Raw genomic sequence first — 20310 nt, 5'->3', positions numbered from 1 at the left:
TGGCTTATGATCTGTGATGGGAGTGAGCTTCTGTCCCAACATGTGACGAAATTTCTTAATAGTAGCATATGCAGCATACAGTTCATGATCGTATGTGGACCAATTGTTTTGAGATGGCGATAGCTTTTTACTGAAAAAGGCTAAGGGCTGCCAGTGCCCGTCTATTTGCCATTGCAGTGCAGCACCAATTGCAGTTGCAGATGCGTCAACCATCAGGGTGAGAGGCGCCTGCGGAACTGGGTGCACTAACAATGTAGCTGCTGTGACGGCAGTCTTCAGCTTTTTAAATGCCAACTTGGCCTCACTGTCCCACTGGAGTTTGTGTTTCGGCTTCGGTGAACCTTGCAAGAACTTATCCAGTGGCGCAGCTAGGAAGACATGATTGCGAATGAATCGATGGTAAAAATTGGTTATGTCAAGAAATCTACGTAATTCTTTAACTGTCGTAGGCTGGGGAATATTCAATATAGCATCTACTTTCTCCTGTAGTGGCCGTATGCCTTGAGCATTGATAGTATAGCCTAGAAACTGTACTTCATCTGCTCCAAAAATGCACTTTGACAGGTTGACGAGCAGGCCATGTGCACGTAAATGAGTGGAGTTCTGTCGTTAGTGTGATGGTGTTCTGCCTCTGAATTTGACATGACCAAAACGTCGTCAATATACACATAACAGAGGTCTAAGTCACGTGTCTCTTCATCCATGAACCGTTGAAATGTTTGGGCAGCATTACAAAGTCCAAAAGGCATTCAGGTAAATTCAAAGAGCCCAAACAGCGTGCAGATGGCAGTCTTAGCAGTGTCGTTAGTGCCACAGGTACCTGGTGAAATGCACGAAATAAGTACAATGTAGAAAAGATTGACTTACCGTAAACATTGAAAGTAAGATCTTCGATATGCGGGACTGGGTAAAAATCTGGAATGGTTCTGGCATTGAGCTGTCCATAGTCGCCGCTTGGACACCATCCGTTATTCTTCTTTGGTACCACGTGTAGAGGAGATGACCAGCTACTGCTCGATGGGCGGCAGATTCCTTGTGCTAACATGTATGAGAATTCCTGCATAACTATCTTCAGTTTCTGGGGCATCAGGCGGTGCAGTCAAGCATGTAGTGGTGGCCCAGGTATAGTCAAAATATAGTGCACTGTCGAGGGCTGCACAGGTGCTAGTGTGGGAGTCTAGCATGTGATCTCTGGGAACTGTCTGAGGAGTTCTATAAATGGAGAATCGCCAGTAACCACTCGTACTGCTGTGTCTTCCACACAATGCACTTGACCTTGGCTTGCTAGGTTGGTAGTAGTGTCAAGAAGGCATTGGTGACAGAGGTCAGGCAGGAGTCCATAATATTATAAAAAAATCTGCTCCAAGTATGAGGTGCATCACATCTGCTACAACAAATTGCCATTCAAATCTGCGCCACAGGCCCAAGTCCAAAACTAATGTGACATGACCATATCTTGTTATTGTGGAACCATTGGCTGCGAAAAGGTGGCAGTCATCACATTTGCGATGTGGCAGACAAGCAGATGGGTAGACTGACACGTCAGCACCCGTGTCAACCAAATACTGTAACTTTGTGCTATGTTCCATTACAAACAGTCGACGGCTGCCACTTGGAGGGCCAATGGCCATCATCACTGACTTCCTGCTGAGTTTCCCTGTTCACGTGGCAGTTTACACTTGCGCACCTCGGAACCATACCATCTGTGATACCAACAGACTCTTGTTGATAAAGGTGAGCAGCTGCACTTACCTGGTGAGTGGTGGCAGCGAGATCGGCAGCTGGTAGTATGGGTCCGTAATGCAGCTACTTGTGTGGTGAGCTCGGCAACCTGTGCTTGTAGCGCGGCAAGTGTTATCTGCCCAAGTTTGTGAGCAAATTGTTGCGACGCATGAGGATGGATACATTTCCGCTGTGCGATCCACGGTTTGTGTGAGAGCATCCAGATCGCCAGCACACACTGTCAATATTTTCTGCGAGTCGGGGGCAGACGCGATAGCCAAATATTCCACAAAATGTCATCACTGACGGTGTTGCTCACTAATGTACGCAGTCAGCGTAGTAGCTGCGATGGCGTGCGATTGCCTAGCTCCTCTGTGCGGAGTAGCTTCTGTAATCTCTTCGCCTCAGACTGCGAGAGCCAGGTATCAGAGCGTTCTTGATGGTTGTGTCACAATCAGTACTCGGTGGTGACTCCAGGATATCTTGTACTTCTGCGGCCATATCTTCATTGAGTGCAGCAACTACATAACTGTACTTTGTTTCGTCTGCAGTTATGTGCACTAGCACAAATTGACTTTCTACTTGAGCAAACCACAGCATGGGATTCTGTTGCCAAAATGGTGGTGGTTTTACTGTCACACGATTAATTACTGCGCCAGTAGACACTTCTGCAGTTGGTGGTGGGTCTGCCATCATGAGTTACGGCGAAATGAAACACGGAAGATGCGTGACGTGGCTGACACAGATGTTCGTATTTAACATGACATGGCATGATACGGACTGTTAGTGATTGTTGAATTTCACGTTACTTACCATCGGACATCACGTCGGGGTCACCAATGTTGTGGGACAAGTTGTATTTACTTAATTGCAACATAAAAACACACCGTAGCTCATACAACTCCTTTACTAGAAAATTAAGCAACAGAACAGCATAAAAACAAATGAAGAAACATAAATCAGAGACTGTGACAGAGATAATAATTACAAATGACAATCACTTGCACACAGCATTACACTGCATGTAACACTGCACTTCACGCCCATGTAGAATGCAGCACAGTGATAGAACACATGACTGATTTATCAGGTAGCCACACGTTTGATGGGAAAGGTGATGCTTGTGACTGGACTGGAGTAGGTGGTGGTGGGAGGATGTATGGGACAGATCTTGCATCTAGGTCTATTACAGGGATATGAACCATGAGGCAAGGAGGATATTGTGGGGGTTTTGTGGGTAGCAGAATACCACTGTGGGAGGGATGGTAAGGATAGTAGATAGGGCATTCCCTGTTTCAGTATTTCGAGAGGGACTGCTCATCACTATAGATGCGACAGACACAGATACTAGGCTGTATGAAAGGGACTTCTTGGTATGGAATGGGTGGCAGCTGTCGAAGTGAGGTATTGCTGGTGGTTCGTAGGTTTGCTATGGATGGAGATACTGTTGTAGCCATCTCTGAGGTAGAGGTCAACATCGAGGAAGGTGGCTTGTTGGGCTGAAGAGGACCAAGTGAATTGAATGGGGGAGAAGATGTTAAGGTTATGGCGGAATGTGGATAGCATGTCCTCTCCATCAGTACAGATCATGAAGATGCCATCAGTGAGTCTGAACCAGGTGAGGGGTTTGGGATTGGGATTCTAGGTAGTTAGAAAAAATTCCTCTAGATGGCCCATGAATAGGTGGCATAGGATAGTGCCATGCTTGTACCCATAGCCATATGCTGGATTTGTTTGTAGGTGATGCCTTTAAAGGAGAAGTAATCGTGGACGAGGATATAGTTGGTCATGGTGACTAGGAAGGAGGTTATAGATTTGGAATCCATCAGGCATTGTGAAAGATAGTGTTTAATAGTGGTAAAGCCATGGACATTGGTGGTGTTAGTGATATGGCATCAACAGTGACAAGTATGGCGCCATGTGGTAAAGGAACAGAAACTGTGGCTGTGGAGAGTCAGTGTAGGAAATGGTGGGTACCTTTTGATAAAGGAGGGTAGGGTGGGTAATAGGCTGGAGGTATTGGTCTATGAGAGCAGATTCTCTCATTATGGCACAGTAACTGGTCACAATGAGGTGTCTTGGGTGGTTGGGTTTATGGATGTAGAAGGTAGGAGTGTGGGGGGTGGCAGGAGTGAGGAGAGTTATGGACTCTGGGGAGGGTGAGGAGAGTGATGGACAACAGGGAGAGCTACTGGGATGGGCGTAAGGATATGAGGAGAGACTGGAGAGCACTCAAGGTCACGTGCTATTTACACTAGATTACGTAACATGCTGTAACATCTCCGAGGCCAATGCTCGCAGAATTTATGACACGAATTTGCCACCCACACCACCCCCTAACCAAACCACCTTAGTACATTTGTCAGCAGGCACACTATGTTATCAGTGTACTGTTTTGAGAACCATGAGACCCAAAGAACCCATGGGCCTAGAATAAAGGAAAACAATTTATTTCTTGGCTTTTGGAAAGATCAGTGTGTAGTTTTATTAACCTTTATTTTTCAGTTTCAGTAATAAAATGTTACATCACCAATAATCTTAATAGTTTTACAATATAAATCACCTTTAAACCAAATGAAAACTCCCTCAGTCTCACTTGTCTTATAATGATTCCTAGTACTCAAAATCAAATGCATACTAGAAACGAGATACGAACGACCCATATCTTTGTTATATGCCTCTCCAATTTGAAATGTCCAATAAGCAATGACATCATGACTCCTGAAGTCATCAAGACCAGCAACATTTTGAGCATCAGAACAATGTACTACAGCAGCAGTTACCCAACCATTACCACATTGCGCGTCATCAATTTTAATCTCAATAAAGTTGAAGACACAACCGACAAACAACGATGGCCCTTGCAAAATAACTTGAGAACCAACTTTAGACGTTGTAGTCACTAACACATTATCAGTAGCTTTATAAACAGGAGACCCACCCTTTGACCTCTGTAATAATGATGAACAAGCATGTATCTGACAGTTGGCGGGACCAGATTTTAGGTGGTGGAGTGCGGTTCTTTCTGCGGAAGTAAGGTTTGCTTGCATGTTGAGGGAATCGGGGAATGATGGTGAGACAAGGTTCAAGGTTAAGAAATTCTGAAAAGTTACAGGAGGTGATTTTGGGGCAGTGGGGGTGCATGACATTTGGATGGAGGAGTGAACTGAGTCAGGCAGGATTCAACATTGGTCTTTGGTTGACTCTGACTGGTAGGGTTGGTGGGGGAAAACTGTTTCCACTGTAGAGACCTGGAGAAGGAGAGAGGGTCTTTAACAAGTCCTGCATGACTATAATTTGGGAGTGGGGCAAAAGGTGAGGACTTGGAAGGGACTGACACTTCTGTGGGGCTAAGGCTATTGGAGGAAAGGTTCGTGACTGTGCTGAGCACCCTGTTGCTGAGTACACTGCCCAGCACAATGTTCTTCATATCAGTGACTGCTTCAGAGCCTTCGCCATCTGGGTCCTTCCTACCAACACCAGCCTTTCTGAACTGCACAGGTGGGAACTTCTCCTGCAATGTATCCTACATTCCCATAACCCTCCTGCCCTCTACCTTTGTTAGTCATTGTTTTTTCCTCACCTATCCCATTCCCTGTTTATATTCCATCATTACACAGCCTGCTTTTCCACCAATGCACCCAGTCTTCTTATTTTTCCCCTTTTCCCCTGCTCCTGTCCCCTGCTCTCTGTCTAACCTCCTGATTGCACCTAGCTTCACTTCCCTCTCCCCACCTGATCCCTATATGCTCCCACAATCAGCACTTTCACTTTACCGTCCCCCACCCCTACCCTGCTATCCCACCCCCTCCTCACCCCCTACCTTCTCCTTAACCCCACCACTCAGTTTGCTTCTCCCATCATGCACTGCTACTCGCAGTCTGGCCTCAGCAGCCAGAGACAGTGGTCTCGTGTGTGTGTGTGTGTGTGTGTGTGTGTGTGTGTGTGTGTGTGTGTGTGTGTGGATATAGTGAGTAGCAACTACCCCTTTCATAGTATTATATTGCCAATACATGATCAAGAATACTCACAGTGCGACTGACTATGAGAGGGAGCTTTCTCAGAATAAAAGGTAGGAAAAATACTTATCTATTGGAGAATACAAGCTAAATGTGGACTAAATGGGGGATAGATGATGCCACCTACAGACATATCTGTAACAAACTCATATCAATTCAAAAATGTTTTCAAATATTCAGTTTTAAGCCAGTAACATCCACATTAACAACTACAGATTTATGTAGTTATGGGAGGTGATTCAAACCATCTTTACATCTTAGTGATAACACTGACACAATTAGATCTTTTTTTTTTTTTTTTTTTCATTGCATCTCAGAAAACTGAACACATCATCTTACAGATATTCACAGTCACTTCATTCAGCAGCAGTTTGTTGTCATTTTAATATAATTTTCAGGGAACTGAAGAAGATGTACACTCAGCAAGCAAAAATTTCCATCGAAACAATGAGAACAGTCAGCAAGGACAAGTCATTAAAGAAAGGAGAGAGAGAGCGCACACTACGTGAGAAGCAGCAGAACAATACAAGGAAGTTTGTGGAAGAGAGGAATGTGGCTGACATGAGGCAAGACAGGGAGAGGGAGAAGCTGACCCTTAAGCACCAGCAGCAGGCTGCTGACGTCAACGCTGAACTGCAGAGTGTGAGTAGCACTGCCATGTTTGGCAGCAACACCTCATGTCGACTGACAAAATTCCTTATGTTGCAGCTACTGAGGTTTGGTAGGCTGTCCTTGCCAAATGACTCAGCTTCCCTGAGCCACCTTGATATGCCTCAGCTTCAGTATGCTAGTGCTTTATAACTATTAGCCCAATTCATGTTTGATGTATTGTGTAGCCAAAATCCTTAAAATACTGTGGGTATCCTAACTTGCTTTATGAATGTAATGGTATGTAAGAGGAGCCAAAATATACCCACATCACAGATGTGTTTTCCATTAGAACACTGTAACTCACAACAAAAAATCAAATTAAATGCCCTTTCCCCGATTCCAAACATCCGGCAAGCTGTAAATCCACTTATTACTCTGGTTGCTGTTGTGGCCTTCGGTCTGATGTAGCTCTGCACTCTAGTTCTATCCTGTGCAAGCCTCTTTGTCTCTGAATAACTACTGCCACCTGCACTGATTTGAACCTGCTTCCTGTATTCATCCTGTGGTCTCTTTCTGCAATTTTTACTACCGCTTCTGTCTATTATGAAATTAATTATTGTGTGATGCATCAGGAGTGTAATATCAACTGATTGCTTTTCTTCATCAGGCTGTGCCATAAATTTGCTTTTTTCCCAGGTCAGTACAGTACCTTCTCATTATTTATTTGATTTGCCCATTCAATCTTCAGCATACTTATTATCATAACATTTCAAAAACTGCTGTTCCATGTTTCACTTCCGTATAAGGCTACACTCCAGACAAATATCTTCAGAAAAGGCCTTCTTAATACTAAATTTATTTTATATGTAGACAGATTCCTCCTCTTCTGAAATGCTTTTCTTGCTGTAGCCAATCAGTATTTTGTATCATATCTACTTATGCCATCATCAGTTATTTTGCTGCCTGAATAGCAAAGCTCCTCTACTAATTTCAGTGTCTTATTTCCTAAACTAGTTCCCTCAGCATCACCTGGTTTAATGTGACTACATTCCATTACCTGTGTTTTACTTTTTTTTATTTTACTTTGCAGCCTCTGGCATAGTTATGAAGTGATAGCAAACCTCAAAGATTTTATTTCTTCTCCACAAGCTTTTTTTCTTTCCAAATTTACCCCTGGATTCCTTTACTGCATGCTCAATGTGCAAATTAGATAACACGCGGGACAGGCTAAAATCCTGTCTGGCCCCCTTCTCATATAGCTTCCCTTTCTTATCATTCCACACTTACAGTTACTGTCAGTTTTTTGTACAAGCTGAAAATAACCTTTTGCTCCCTGTATTTGATTCATACTACCTCCAGAATTTCAAACATTATAGTCCAATCAACATCGTCAAAAGCTTTCTCTAAGTCTACAAACTGTTGGCTCACCTTTCTTCAACCAATCTTCTAGGATAAGTCATTGAGTCATCATTGCCTCTTGCATTCCTATATCTTTATCTCCAAAAGCAGTCTTCCCCAAAATTGGCTTCTACTAGTTTTTCGATTCTGTAAATAAATTTGTACGAATGTTTTGCAAGTGTGACTAACTAAACTGATATTTCGTTATATTCATACCTGTTAGTACCTGTCTTCCTTGGAATCAGAATTATTACAGTCTTCTTAATGTATGAAGTTATTTTGTCTGTCTCATACGTCCTGCACAGCAGGTGGAATAGTTTTGTCATTACTAGCCCTCCCAAGTATATCAGTAATTCTGAAGGAATCTGAGGGAATATCGACTACTTCTAGGAGTCTTGTTTTGACTTACCTCTTACAGTCTAAGTAGGTCTGTTGAATTCTTGTTGCAATTTTGTATCTTCCATCTCATCTTCATTTACTTTCTCTTTTATTCCTGTAATATCGGTTCTGTACATTTCTTTTGCCCTTCAGGCTTTTATTTTTAGATATGTACTGACTTGTCATCTGAATTCTTGAGATTCATAAATGTACTTCTCTTTTCTGCAAAGGTCTCCTTAACTTTTGTATATGCATATTTTATCTTTCCACTTCATGCATGCTTTTAGTCTTGCATTTGTCCTCTTAACTATTCATACTTAGTCATTCTGCACTTTCTGTCAGTGTCACTTTTCAGATGTCTGTATTCCCTTTCACCTGCTCCATTTGCTGCATTTTTGTTTTCATTTTTTGTCAGTTAAATTCAATATCTCCTGTGATGTTCAAGGATTTCTATTAAACCATTAAAAAAAAAAGAAAAAGAAAAAACGTGTATGATCCTCTCCAGCCTTCACTATTTTATTGTTCAAAGCAACAAAACTCTGAATAACCTCTCATTGTTACTCTTGATCCAGGTCTCATCTCCTTAATTTCCTACCTTTTTTCAGTTTCTGCAGTTTTAATCTGCAATTTATTATGGGGAGAGTCCACATCTGGCCCTGGAAATGTCATACAGTTTAATATCTGGTTACAAAATCTCTGCCTCACTATTATATAAACAGTTATTATATAAGCAGTTCTCTTCCATGTATACAACCTTTTTACATGATTCTTCAACCATGTGTCAGCAATGATTAAATTATGCTGCATGCAAATTTCCAACACTTAGCTTGCTCTTTCATTCCTTTCCCCCTCCAGTCCATTTTCTTGTACTGCTTTTCTTTCCCTTCCTTAACTATCTGAATAACTTTTTTTTTTTATCTCGTCACTCATTGTTTCAGTCTCTTCATCTTCTGCAGTTGGTACATAAACTTACACTACTATTGTGGGCATTGAGTTCATGTCTGTTTCGCTACAAAATGCATTCACTCTGCTGTTGATAGTAGCTTACCCACATTCCTATTTTCTTTTTCTGCATTATCCATAATGGATTCCGTATTTATAACCTTGTACTCACTTGACTAGATGTCCTATTCCTCCTGCCACCACACTTTGTTTATTCCACTTATATTTAGCTTCATCTTATCCACTTCCCTTATTAAATTCTCTTACCTACCTATCCAATCAAGGGTTCTAGATTCAATGCTCTGAATCACAGAATCATTTTTATTTTTTGTGATGACACCATCTTCCTTAATATTCCATGTCCAGAAATCCAAATGGGAGGCTATTTTACTGCTGGAATTCCTCACCCAAGAGCATGCTATCATTATAACCATACAGTACAGCTACATACACTTGAGGGAAAAATAATGGCTACAGTTTTCCCTTACTCATTCACTCGCAGTACCAGTACAGCAAGGCCAGGATGGATTGCAAGGGCAGATCAGTCAAATCACATTAGCTGTTGCCTCTGCCACTACTGAAAAGGCTGCTGCCCCTCTTCAGGAACCATCCTTCAATTGTGATTACATCTATGGTACTGCTCTCTGTATCAGTGAGGTGCACAACCCACCACACCTTGATGAGATCCTTGGTTCACGGGCAGTTGGACTGTGCAGTACATTTGAGATTTCAGTGATCTGTCTTGGGTACTTTCTTGGGGGTTACTCTGGGAACCCAGAGAAAGTACCCTAAACAGATAATTGAACTCTGATGTGTACTGCATTATCTGAATGCCAGACACCCTTGTCAGTTTCTGCTAAGGTCTTCATTTATGGTGTAGAGAGGTCCATGATTAAAAAATTCATTGAGAGTCATTAGGGTGCATTTGCCGATTTGCTCCACAGTGCTTGCAAGCTACCTCTGTAGCATACAATAAATCTGCCCCCCTGTAGGCAGACCTGACACCACTATAGTCTTAATCTCACTGACACATCTCACTGACACCACCATAGTCTTAATCTCATGGATACATCACAGAAGGAGCAACTGTTTGGATAAAGTGCTTACTCCTAACCTGATGTTGGCATGGTCATTGCAGACATACATACCATTCTATTTTCTTCTTGCCATCCCTCACAGAAGTAGTACTAATTGACTGTAGTAAAAGACTTTATGTAGGGGGCTAACTACTTGTTGTGTTGATTCTACACCTACACCTATACTATGCAAACCACTCTGATGTGCATGGCAGAGAGTACTGTGTACTGTACCACTTATTAGGGCTTCTTCTAATTCCATCCACATATGGAGTACGGGAAGGCTGATTGGTCCACTGCCTCTGTGCGTGCTGTGTAATCAGTCTAATCATGTCTCCATAATCCCTATGTTATCACTATGTAGGGGGGTTGAAGAATATCTCTAGATTTAGCTTTATGAAGCTACAACAAAGCTTATGGCAAGACACACATTTATTTTATGAACATAAAAATCAGCTAGAGTTTTGAAATATAGTAAATATTACACTTTTAGAAAACTTATTATACATTGCTGTAACTGTAATAGTTGATTCAATTCCCGTGTGATGTTTGTGAAACATGATTTTATGCATTGCATTGCAGTTGTGGAAAATCATGTCTGTCTTTAGGGATCCATCAAGGGAATAATAGATGTTTCTGAACATTCAGCAGTCATGTGCAAATTCACCATCCAGTGCATCATCATTCTATTATTCTTCCAAGGTGCTAAGGAAAAATCTGATAATGACCATAATTTTCTGATGCTTCCCTTAAAATATAGATTCACACAATTCTGCCTGGAGTCCCATTACTGGATTTACAGTTAGTATATTTTTTGTGGCGATAAACAAACTGTTCCTGCTAAGTATCTTTTGAGGGAGACAGTTTCAAAGTCAAATACATGATTTTCAGTCAATTTACCACAATGCCACAATGGTGCAGACAGAATTACAAGTAGAAGATAACAGAGATTATAGCTTTAGAAAGTATGTCTTACCTCATCTCCCACAAGCACTCCATCTTCAGGCCACGAGTGGCCTACCGGAACCATCCGGCCACCGTCTCATCCTCAGTGAAGGATGCGGATAGGAGGGCTGTGGGGTCAGCACACCAGTCTCCCAGCCGTTATGATGGTATTCTTGACCAAAGCCACTACTATTCAATCGAGTAGCTCCTCAGTTAGCATCACGAGGCTGAGTGCACCACCTCCCACAAGAGAGTGAATATTTAAAGATTCAGCTCTGTAAACATGAGAGGTTATAAGAAGGAAAGGTGGCAGGTGACAAATAAAAGAGTGGAAAATTTTGCTAAAAGGGAGCCAAGACTTAAGAAAAGAAAGAAAAAACTAATCACCGTGTTTAGCACTTAGGAGTATCATGCATTGTGTTGACTTGAATATACGGGTGACAGCTCACTTTCACTCTTTGTTGTCCTCCTTCACTCTGGTGCAAAAGCCTTCAAAATGCTCCTATCTGGCATAGAACAAGACATTGACAATCCCTGCAAATTCAAATGTAAATTAAATCATACATTACTAGCCACCCTTATGAATTATGTATCTAGATTTCGGCGTAGAAGATTTCTGTTAACTGTAGAATGAAACAGCAGATTGTAGTAAACAGGTTTCTATTCCTTTGGTACTTCTATATAACTGAGGAAGCTGTGGCTTTTCTTAAAGTACTCATTATGTGTTTCTTTTGCTTTGTTACATGTTTTTGCTTGAATAAGCCCAAATAGTTTGTTGCACTTCGGGTAGAGTTAATTTTTAATGAAACTGCAAACAGCTGCTTTACTTTAGTTTGTTTTGCATCTCGAAAGGTTATTTGTGGTGGGATCTTTTGTATCTGACAGTGATTCAGATTCCCCACCTAGCACAGATGTGGACATGTCAGAGGCACTAAGGCTGCAAGTAGTGGCTGTGGGCCGCTGTCATAAGCGAAGCTGCCACCGAGATATGCACATTATGTGGTGCCTCCCTGTGGCGACTGTTTGCGGCTGAGCCTTGGACCAGGCTTGTCACATGGTTCATTGCTTGCCGTACTTTGTAATTGTTTATATCGTGCCAGTGCATGGTCAAGTTAACTTAGTTTGTTTCGGGTCTTGAGTGGTTACTCATTTAGAGCTGTTGTGTTGCTGCACTGACTTTGCTATGTTCCAGACTTGTTAGTGCTTCATTCACTCTGTGAACTCACTCTATTCTGGAATTATAGGAATGTGTCTTTTTTTTCGTTGTGGTTTGGTGTATCCACTGGAGCAAATGATGATAATCAGTTTCTGCCTATGGCATACAGGATAGAAAAGGATCCATGTAACACAATGTATGAGTGGATGGATGATACTACAAGTATGGATGCGATGAAGGTGGATAGCAATAGAACATAAGGACAGAAGGGTGCAGTTTGAGAAGAAGCAATCACAGTGAAACCCCTAATTAACAGTTTCATGCAGTCTAGACTTACAAAACACAAAATTGAGGAAAATGCAGAATTGGTCAAAAAATTGAAATTGGTATTGGATACAAGGTAATCGAGATATATTCTGACATGCTATGGCAACAATTATACGTCAAGAGACACATTTTTGAGAGATCTTTCCTCTGTGCTCACTCAGAAAAAATAAAAAAATTGACAAACATGGTAAATTAAACTGAAAACTGTGAAGTACGGTGAAAGGCATGGGAATCTGATGCGAGGGTGTGAGTTTCTGTACACTGTGCAAAATGTAAATTTCGAAGAAAACATAAGTGCTACAGTTTCGCTTCATGCCTTCCACCAGTGCTGCCAATGTTCATGATCTACAGTGTGGTGCAAAGTATATAAGTGAGTAGTGTATATAGTTGTTGCAACTTTATTGTGTCAAATTGAACATGGAAGCCTTTAAAATGTGCAATCTCTGCCATAGCACATTATCTGCACAAAAAGTATATTTTCAGCATGTCACAAAATGCTTTCACCCCTACCTGCACTTCCTCTCACCACACATACAGTAGGTGAGCTCAATTTCCATATGTTAAGTCCCTTTTACACAATCAACTTTCTTGTTTCAATTGGCTACTCAGGACAAGCACATCTATTGCAGTGCTTTATTCCCGTACCGACTCTTGTCTGCTTTGAGTGGATATTTTCATTTACATGCCAGCACCAAAATTGCCCATGTTGTCGTACTGTCTGCTGTGCAGTTTGGCATCTGAGTGGTGAAAGTGAGGTCATAAGAGACTTTTCTATTTACAAAAAAACGAAATATAATAATAAAATGTAGGAACAAACAATAACAGTAGAGTTCATTAATGACCTAAGCATAATTCCTTGTGGGAGTTCTTGCCAAAAGTCTTGTGGTAAATTCTCTACACTCCTGAGAACTGAAAGAATAAGAAAAGTGTCATCTAAACATTTCAGAACATGAACACATACTTCCTCGAGGAAACATATACTTGCAAACACACCGGACAACATGTAGAATGCAGTAAATAATGCCATTTTGCATTATGCTTTGTATTTTGTTTTCTTGCCAAGTGCCAAATAACAACAAAAATTATTTTTCTTGTCCATTAATTCTGACTTTTTCACTGTCTGCTTTGAGTGGATATTTTCATTTACATGCCAGCACCAAAATTGCCCATGTTGTCGTACTGTCTGCTGTGCAGTTTGGCATCTGAGTGGTGAAAGTGAGGTCATAAGAGACTTTTCTATTTACAAAAAAACGAAATATAATAATAAAATGTAGGAACAAACAATAACAGTAGAGTTCATTAATGACCTAAGCATAATTCCTTGTGGGAGTTCTTGCCAAAAGTCATGTGGTAAATTCTCTACACTCCTGAGAACTGAAAGAATAAGAAAAGTGTCATCTAAACATTTCAGAACATGAACACATACTTCCTCGAGGAAACATATACTTGCAAACACACCGGACAACATGTAGAATGCAGTAAATAATGCCATTTTGCATTATGCTTTGTATTTTGTTTTCTTGCCAAGTGCCAAATAACAACAAAAATTATTTTTCTTGTCCATTAATTCTGACTTTTTCACTGTCAAAATAATTTTCATTAAAGCACTTTTATCTACTTACATTCTTATTTATGAACAGTGTAGATTTTTTCTCTGTAAAATGTGAATGATTTTTGCTTCCAGGTATTTGGCTATCCTGTAGGAGAACACTAGTTGGTAGGAAGAATATCACAACCTTGTGTTACTTTTCAGTGTGTCATGAAAACAAAGCAAACAACCTAACAAAAATGATGAAGACATGAAAGCACAAAATCCATTTCTATTATAGGAATGAGCTCGACCAGAATAGGTTATAACTTCTGATGTTAGCAGACGTCACCATAGTCCCTTGTCTCTGCACATGCGCAGCTTGTAGCTTACTCAGAAATTTAGAACTCTACACTCAGCACAATCTATAGATCATAGATGTCATAGATACACTTGCGTCGCGGCTGGTTGCCGATTCACATGAGGGCACGAAATGTGCACACACTTCGAGTAGTCGATTTTGACCAGAAAGTCACTAGTGTAAAATGGGCTTTAGGGTCGTGTGGTGGCAGTGCTTGCTGTTGGATGACATAAAAAGTCGCCAGCCAGTAAGAGCTCACTAGCCAGAAATGGCCATTGTTTCCTTGATTCAGACCAAGCATATTCTTCGAGACTCATGGTTTAAATTTAAAATGTTGATGATCAGTATTGTTGCCAAATACACTACATCAGAAATACATGCAAAAAGACGATACTGAGTTATGAGTGGCACAAGAAAAGATGGTGGCAGGACCTCTTTGTCATGTATTGGTTGAGTTCGGAAAACTTCACATTGACTGTCCTTTTTTTCCATTGCTGCTCCAACCTATCTGTAGTTGTATCATAACTGTGCAGTGAAGCTAAATGTTGCAAGTTGTGTTGGCAGTGCCAATCATGGATTACATCAACATTTGCTCTCCTGCATCTCCCCTCTCAGCAGCTGCCTCAGATATTCTCTTAACTCTGCCACCAACTGCAGTGTAATCTGTCTATCTCTTGTGCCACTTACAACTCATTCAGTCAGATCCAATGTCAATAGGAGGAAAACGATGTGATGTCAATTGAAGCTTCTAGTAAGAACATAATTTGAGGTAAACCGTACCATGAAGAAACGTAAAATCAGTTAATTTTTAACTCTGAGCTTATCGATTTTTCACAAGGGCTACAAATTTATGACATAGGACCAGGAAAATGTAAAGTCAGAGAAAGTAAAATCGAAGTTCAGCTGTAAAGTGAAAATGATAAAAATAGAAGACAGATGTTTGGCATAAGTAACTAAATGTGAGAAAATTATATCAGAATGAGGGTAGAGGGAATTAAAATGTAGTGAACAACAGAAATGATCATGGTAAGCTGAGTTCACGTAGTTTGTAGGAAACAAGCACTAAATTACAGAAGGGGGAACCAACAAAATACATGCTGTAACATAAGTTCTTGTCTGTAAAGTATGGAGCCACAAAGGCCACAACCGATGTATTGCAAAGTATTCTCTGTGTGCTGTGTGCTCAATACAGATACCACATTGCTGTGCATTCAGTATACAACAATATTATTTGCATTGTAGCTATTATGTATGTTTTTCTTATTTTTCCACATTTATTGCATACTAATAAGATGCTTGTGTGAGAAACTGTAAATTTTTTGTATGTCTTTATCTTATTCCTGGATCATTGAGGTGAGCTCTTATCACACATGATAATTTTTCTTTCTTTACAGCTCATTACAATGATAGAAAATGACGAAATTGAGTATGAACTTGGGCCAAAGAAAGAATTCTTTGTATAAAGGACTATTTAAATTTGTATCAGCTGAAGCACCAGTCCAGATGGCTACAGAAGTGTCACAACCTACACACTACAATACCCAGTATTTTTTGAAATAGTATCTTAGGAGAAACATTTTTTTTAAAAAAGGAAAAGAAAGCTGAAAAAAGTATTGTAGTGTAAAGTAAGATTAATCATAGTCTTTCTGAGATAAGATTAGTGTATGTACCCCTGTCTGTGATAAATTGTAGTTAGAAAGAGCTTTAATTAGGATGTGCCTCAAATCAAGTTGTGATTCATAATTCAGTAGTGCATAACTGAGCAATTCAAGTCAGTAGAATTTGAGGGCCAACCAGCATGAGATATTTACAGTTATGAGTGAACTGTAATTGTAATGTTTCAGAAAGGATATCACAGTTTAAATCCATGCGGCATTTGTTAACTTTGATTTACATTGATATATGACAACATGAAGTGAAAGAAAAATCAAACAATTTGTCCTACAATGTGAGCACCATTTTCCACACAGCTTACAACCAATTGATAGGCAGATTGTTTCATATCTTTATTAATATGTCTAAACTAATTGATACAATAGCAGCTTCAGTACTATTTCTCGAGTTGATAAATCCTACTAGGAACAGTGCAAGCCATGTTCCCAAGTAAAGTCCGTTCCAAATTGTATCAGAATTCTGCCTCTTACAGATAGAGTCCATCAGAATAACACCGTAGCAAATATGACAATACTCGCGGTGCGCACTCCACTGATTGCATCAACACTGGTTTAGACTGGTCCTGGGCCAGTCTATGTGCCAGAGTCTCGCATGATCCTGTCAGAGGGCATGGATCCATACCATCTGAGTGGTGGCACTATAGTTGTCAGTAACAACGTTGTATTTCGTGGTAACATCGGGTGGCCTCACTACAGTTCCTCCTTCCAAAACAGTGACCACCCGAGGAAAAATCAAAGTAGTGCATGGTCTCGAGGAGCAACCACTGGGGAAGGCAGCAGGTCTAGGTCCACAGGCATTGCTGCTGAAGGCCGAGGCAGGACAGGGCTCGATGGGACTGCTCGAGTTGCCACGGGGCTGGAGGATCCACACGGGGTGGCGAAGGAGGTGGCTGCTGACGACAATGGCAGAGGTGAAGTTAGTTTCAGTGACCCTGCAGATGTCCATGGGCAGAGGCTACAGTGTACAGTGTGGACCCATCGTGAATGGAAATCACTCTGCAGATCCACGTTCGGTTGTGACAGAACAGATGGGCCCACACCAGGGAGCCCATCCAGAAGGGAAGTGCTCTGGTGGTGAAGTGTGGCAGTGATTCATCATTTATTTATTTCATTATTTTATTACTGTTTGTTTCCCCAACTGTAGAATGGAATGAAAATGGAAATGCCATTGCAGCACAAGTAGGGAGTGAATGTCAATCCAACTTCATCTTTTGGAGTCTGTACTAAATGCTTCAGTCTCTGTCATTTGGTGTTATAACATATCAAAAACTTTTATCTGGTGAGATTCCTGTGTTTCTGATTGTATATATTTGTGTTTAATGAACTTGGCCAAAAACCAGTCATTGTGCCATATTTACTCTAGTCCATAATATGAAAATGATCTCAAAATAGGTATCAGCAATGATTGAACAAATATTTTGCATCAAATGTGCTGAGAATGAACATGTACTGTGTCTTGGTGTTATATTAGCAATATTTTAGTGAAAACAGAAGGGTCTACTTTGTGGTTAGAAGAAAGGAAAGGAGATGCAGAAGTGCGGAACATGAAAAATCTCTCGTAGTAATGGTCAGAGGAGAGACATGGTACATGAAGGAATTCTTACAATATTCTTTCTCCTCATAAAGGATATTTATTTATTTTTTAATTTTTATTTTATTTACTTCTATTTAGTTCCCAAGGTTAGACATTCAGCAACGGTAAATTATTTGTCTGTGAACTGTACTCCAGTTGTTTCTGATTTAACATATGGCCTGTGAGATACTCCTCCTCTGTCCCAAATATTACTGATACTCACTATTTACTTTTACTTTAAGAAATGAAATTATGTATGTTAGTATGAATTTCATTGTTTGTTGTATGTGTTGTATAAAATTAATTTATTGTATGTGTTGCAATGGCTCATAGCTTTAAAATGTGCATGTTCCAGTCTCAATGAAAATGTCTGACTCATTGTCAGCGAGAAACTGTAATTCAAGTCGTACATTTTTCTCTAATTATGTCTCTGTAGGAGTACCACCATTTCATTGCTTTAGCCAAAATCACATTAAAATTGTTACATAAACTCTAAATATCTCAAATTTTCTTAACCTTTCCCTGCAAGCATTTAATACAAGAAAATATGTAAATCTTGTTATTTAATATTCCTCCTGGACTCTTGTCGAAGCCAACAGGTAGTAAGCGAACAGACACAAAGTGACAAGGGATGAGGCTCCATATGTTTCACCAACCTGTGGGAGCTGTGGTACTCACAGTGATAAGTATATTGGAAAGTGCACTTTAACTAGATATGCATTACAGAAACTGGAAAATATGTAGCTTTAGTTGCAGGAAGAACTCTGTAATGTCCCTTCAAAGTAAATATGTGTCGTGAGAAGCTTTTATGGATCATGTCACACACCCAGGCTATGACAGATTATTTGCTGTTATTCAACAGTAGGGACAGCATGGTAGTCCTATTATAATGAAGATGTGCATGAAATACCATGACAATATCGGCCACTGCCAGCTGTTGGGGGAATGTTTGCAGTGGGGATACCACCACTATGCTAGACTACAGATCAGTCGGGCACATTTCCTGTCACAGATGAGCATCAGTTTAACTTACAGATTGGAAGCATGGCAAGAGCCTTTATGTGACTCAATCACATTTAGGAGCTGATGCAATTCTGTGTGCCGTTACACGTGGAAATATGTGGCTGCCAAGTTCTATAAAGATGCCGCCGTTACCCACGCTTAAGTAGATCCTTACGTTGTAGCAACACATGTAAGTTTCAACCCAAAGGAATGTTGGACAGCATGTGTCTGGATTATTGGTCACACATTTTCAGTGGTGGAGAGCTGTGTGGGTGAGGTTGCTGGCATGAGTTCTGAGCCTCCTCTGGATGAGTGTTACTGCTTGCAGTCATCTTCCCCAGACTCTCAGACCTGAGATTGGCTTTGTAAGATGGGCAGTGTTCAGTCTCTGTGCAGGTTTGTATCACTATCACTGTACATTCTGTACTCATGCTAAGGGAGTGACGTATTCTTTTCTGTGCTAAAGTGGGCATTCATGTAAATTTAAAATGAAGCACCCAAGAAGGTAAGGTACATAAGTGCAATTTATCACATTTTGCGAAAATCTAGCGCAAATTTGAGCATGTGTCACTCCTTTGTCTGCTGTTACTCTGATACGTAATGCAGTTTCTACTTTACTATACAATGATTATTTATACCATCCACATAAAGCAACTGAATATTTTTACCTGGTATGTGAATAGGGACTCCTTAATAGGAAGTCACACTTATTTTTATGTTCTGAATCACAATAGGACAATCCAACATAAGTAAATTAAGCATTATTTTACATATCTCAAAAATCAATGCAAAAAAAAAAATTAAGAAACTTAAACTTTACATCTGTGAAGTATCTGCCCTTCTGACTCACCCATCAGCTGCTGCCTCCCCTGACTCTGAGGCTCTGCCATCTCCCTTCTCATTCTTTGTTAACAACACATGCACACAACACACCACCAGACCCACAATACAGCTACACTTGAGGCACATAGCATGCATGCCAGCGAGGTGGGGTCAATCAGAAAGGCTTACACGGCACTGTGATCCATATGAATTCATCTCCAATCTGAAAATGTGCTCACTCTGAGAGCTCACAACAAAAATAAAAATAAAAGTTTGTATACTTGTAACAGTTGTATATGGTTTTGGAAAAAAGAGAAATGAAACGATCTGTCAGCCATCAGTATTTTTCTTTTTTATTCATTTTTGTACAATCATTACAGCGTGAAAGGACTCTTAACAAATATGTCTGAAAGGGCTGCATGCAGAATCGCAATTTTGGGGGCACTCTTGATGCTTGTTTCCTATTTGAGTTAGGAACATTGTGTAAAAGGTTTTCAGTTTAGCATGGACCAGTGCCCATTTGTATAATCATTTGAACATCTGTCTTACTCTACCTACATTACAGTAAATTGAGCATTCATTTTTGTACAATAATTACAGCGTGAAAGGACTCTTAACAAATAGGTCTGAAAAGGCTGCATGCAGAATCACAATTTGGGGCACTCTTGATGCTTGGTTCCTATTTGAGCTAAGAACATTGGGTAAAAGGTTTTCAGTTTAGCATGGACCAGTGCCCATTTATATAATCATTTGAACATCTGTCTTACTCTAGCTACATTACAGTAAATTGAGCAAAT

The 20310-nt window shown here is 40.4% G+C and overlaps 1 protein-coding gene across 3 annotated transcripts in view; it reads left to right on the top strand.

Annotated features, from left to right (window-relative positions):
* LOC126412277 (1-phosphatidylinositol 4,5-bisphosphate phosphodiesterase-like) overlaps positions 1-18166 on the top strand; it is a 613130-nt gene extending 594964 nt beyond the window's left edge. For all 3 annotated transcript variants that reach the window (XM_050081785.1, XM_050081786.1, XM_050081784.1), the window contains exons 22-23: positions 6140-6383; positions 15838-18166. In XM_050081785.1, the coding sequence (XP_049937742.1) occupies positions 6140-6383; positions 15838-15906 (313 nt within the window). In that variant the 3' untranslated portion in view covers positions 15907-18166. The remainder of the gene's footprint in view (positions 1-6139; positions 6384-15837) is intronic.
* The last annotated feature ends 2144 nt before the right edge of the window (positions 18167-20310 follow it).

The sequence above is a fragment of the Schistocerca serialis genome, chromosome 7 (assembly GCF_023864345.2).
Source record: "Schistocerca serialis cubense isolate TAMUIC-IGC-003099 chromosome 7, iqSchSeri2.2, whole genome shotgun sequence".
Taxonomy (NCBI): domain Eukaryota; kingdom Metazoa; phylum Arthropoda; class Insecta; order Orthoptera; family Acrididae; genus Schistocerca; species Schistocerca serialis.
The sequence above is the reverse complement of the archived record's forward strand: the minus strand, read 5'-3'. Positions and strand labels throughout refer to the sequence as shown.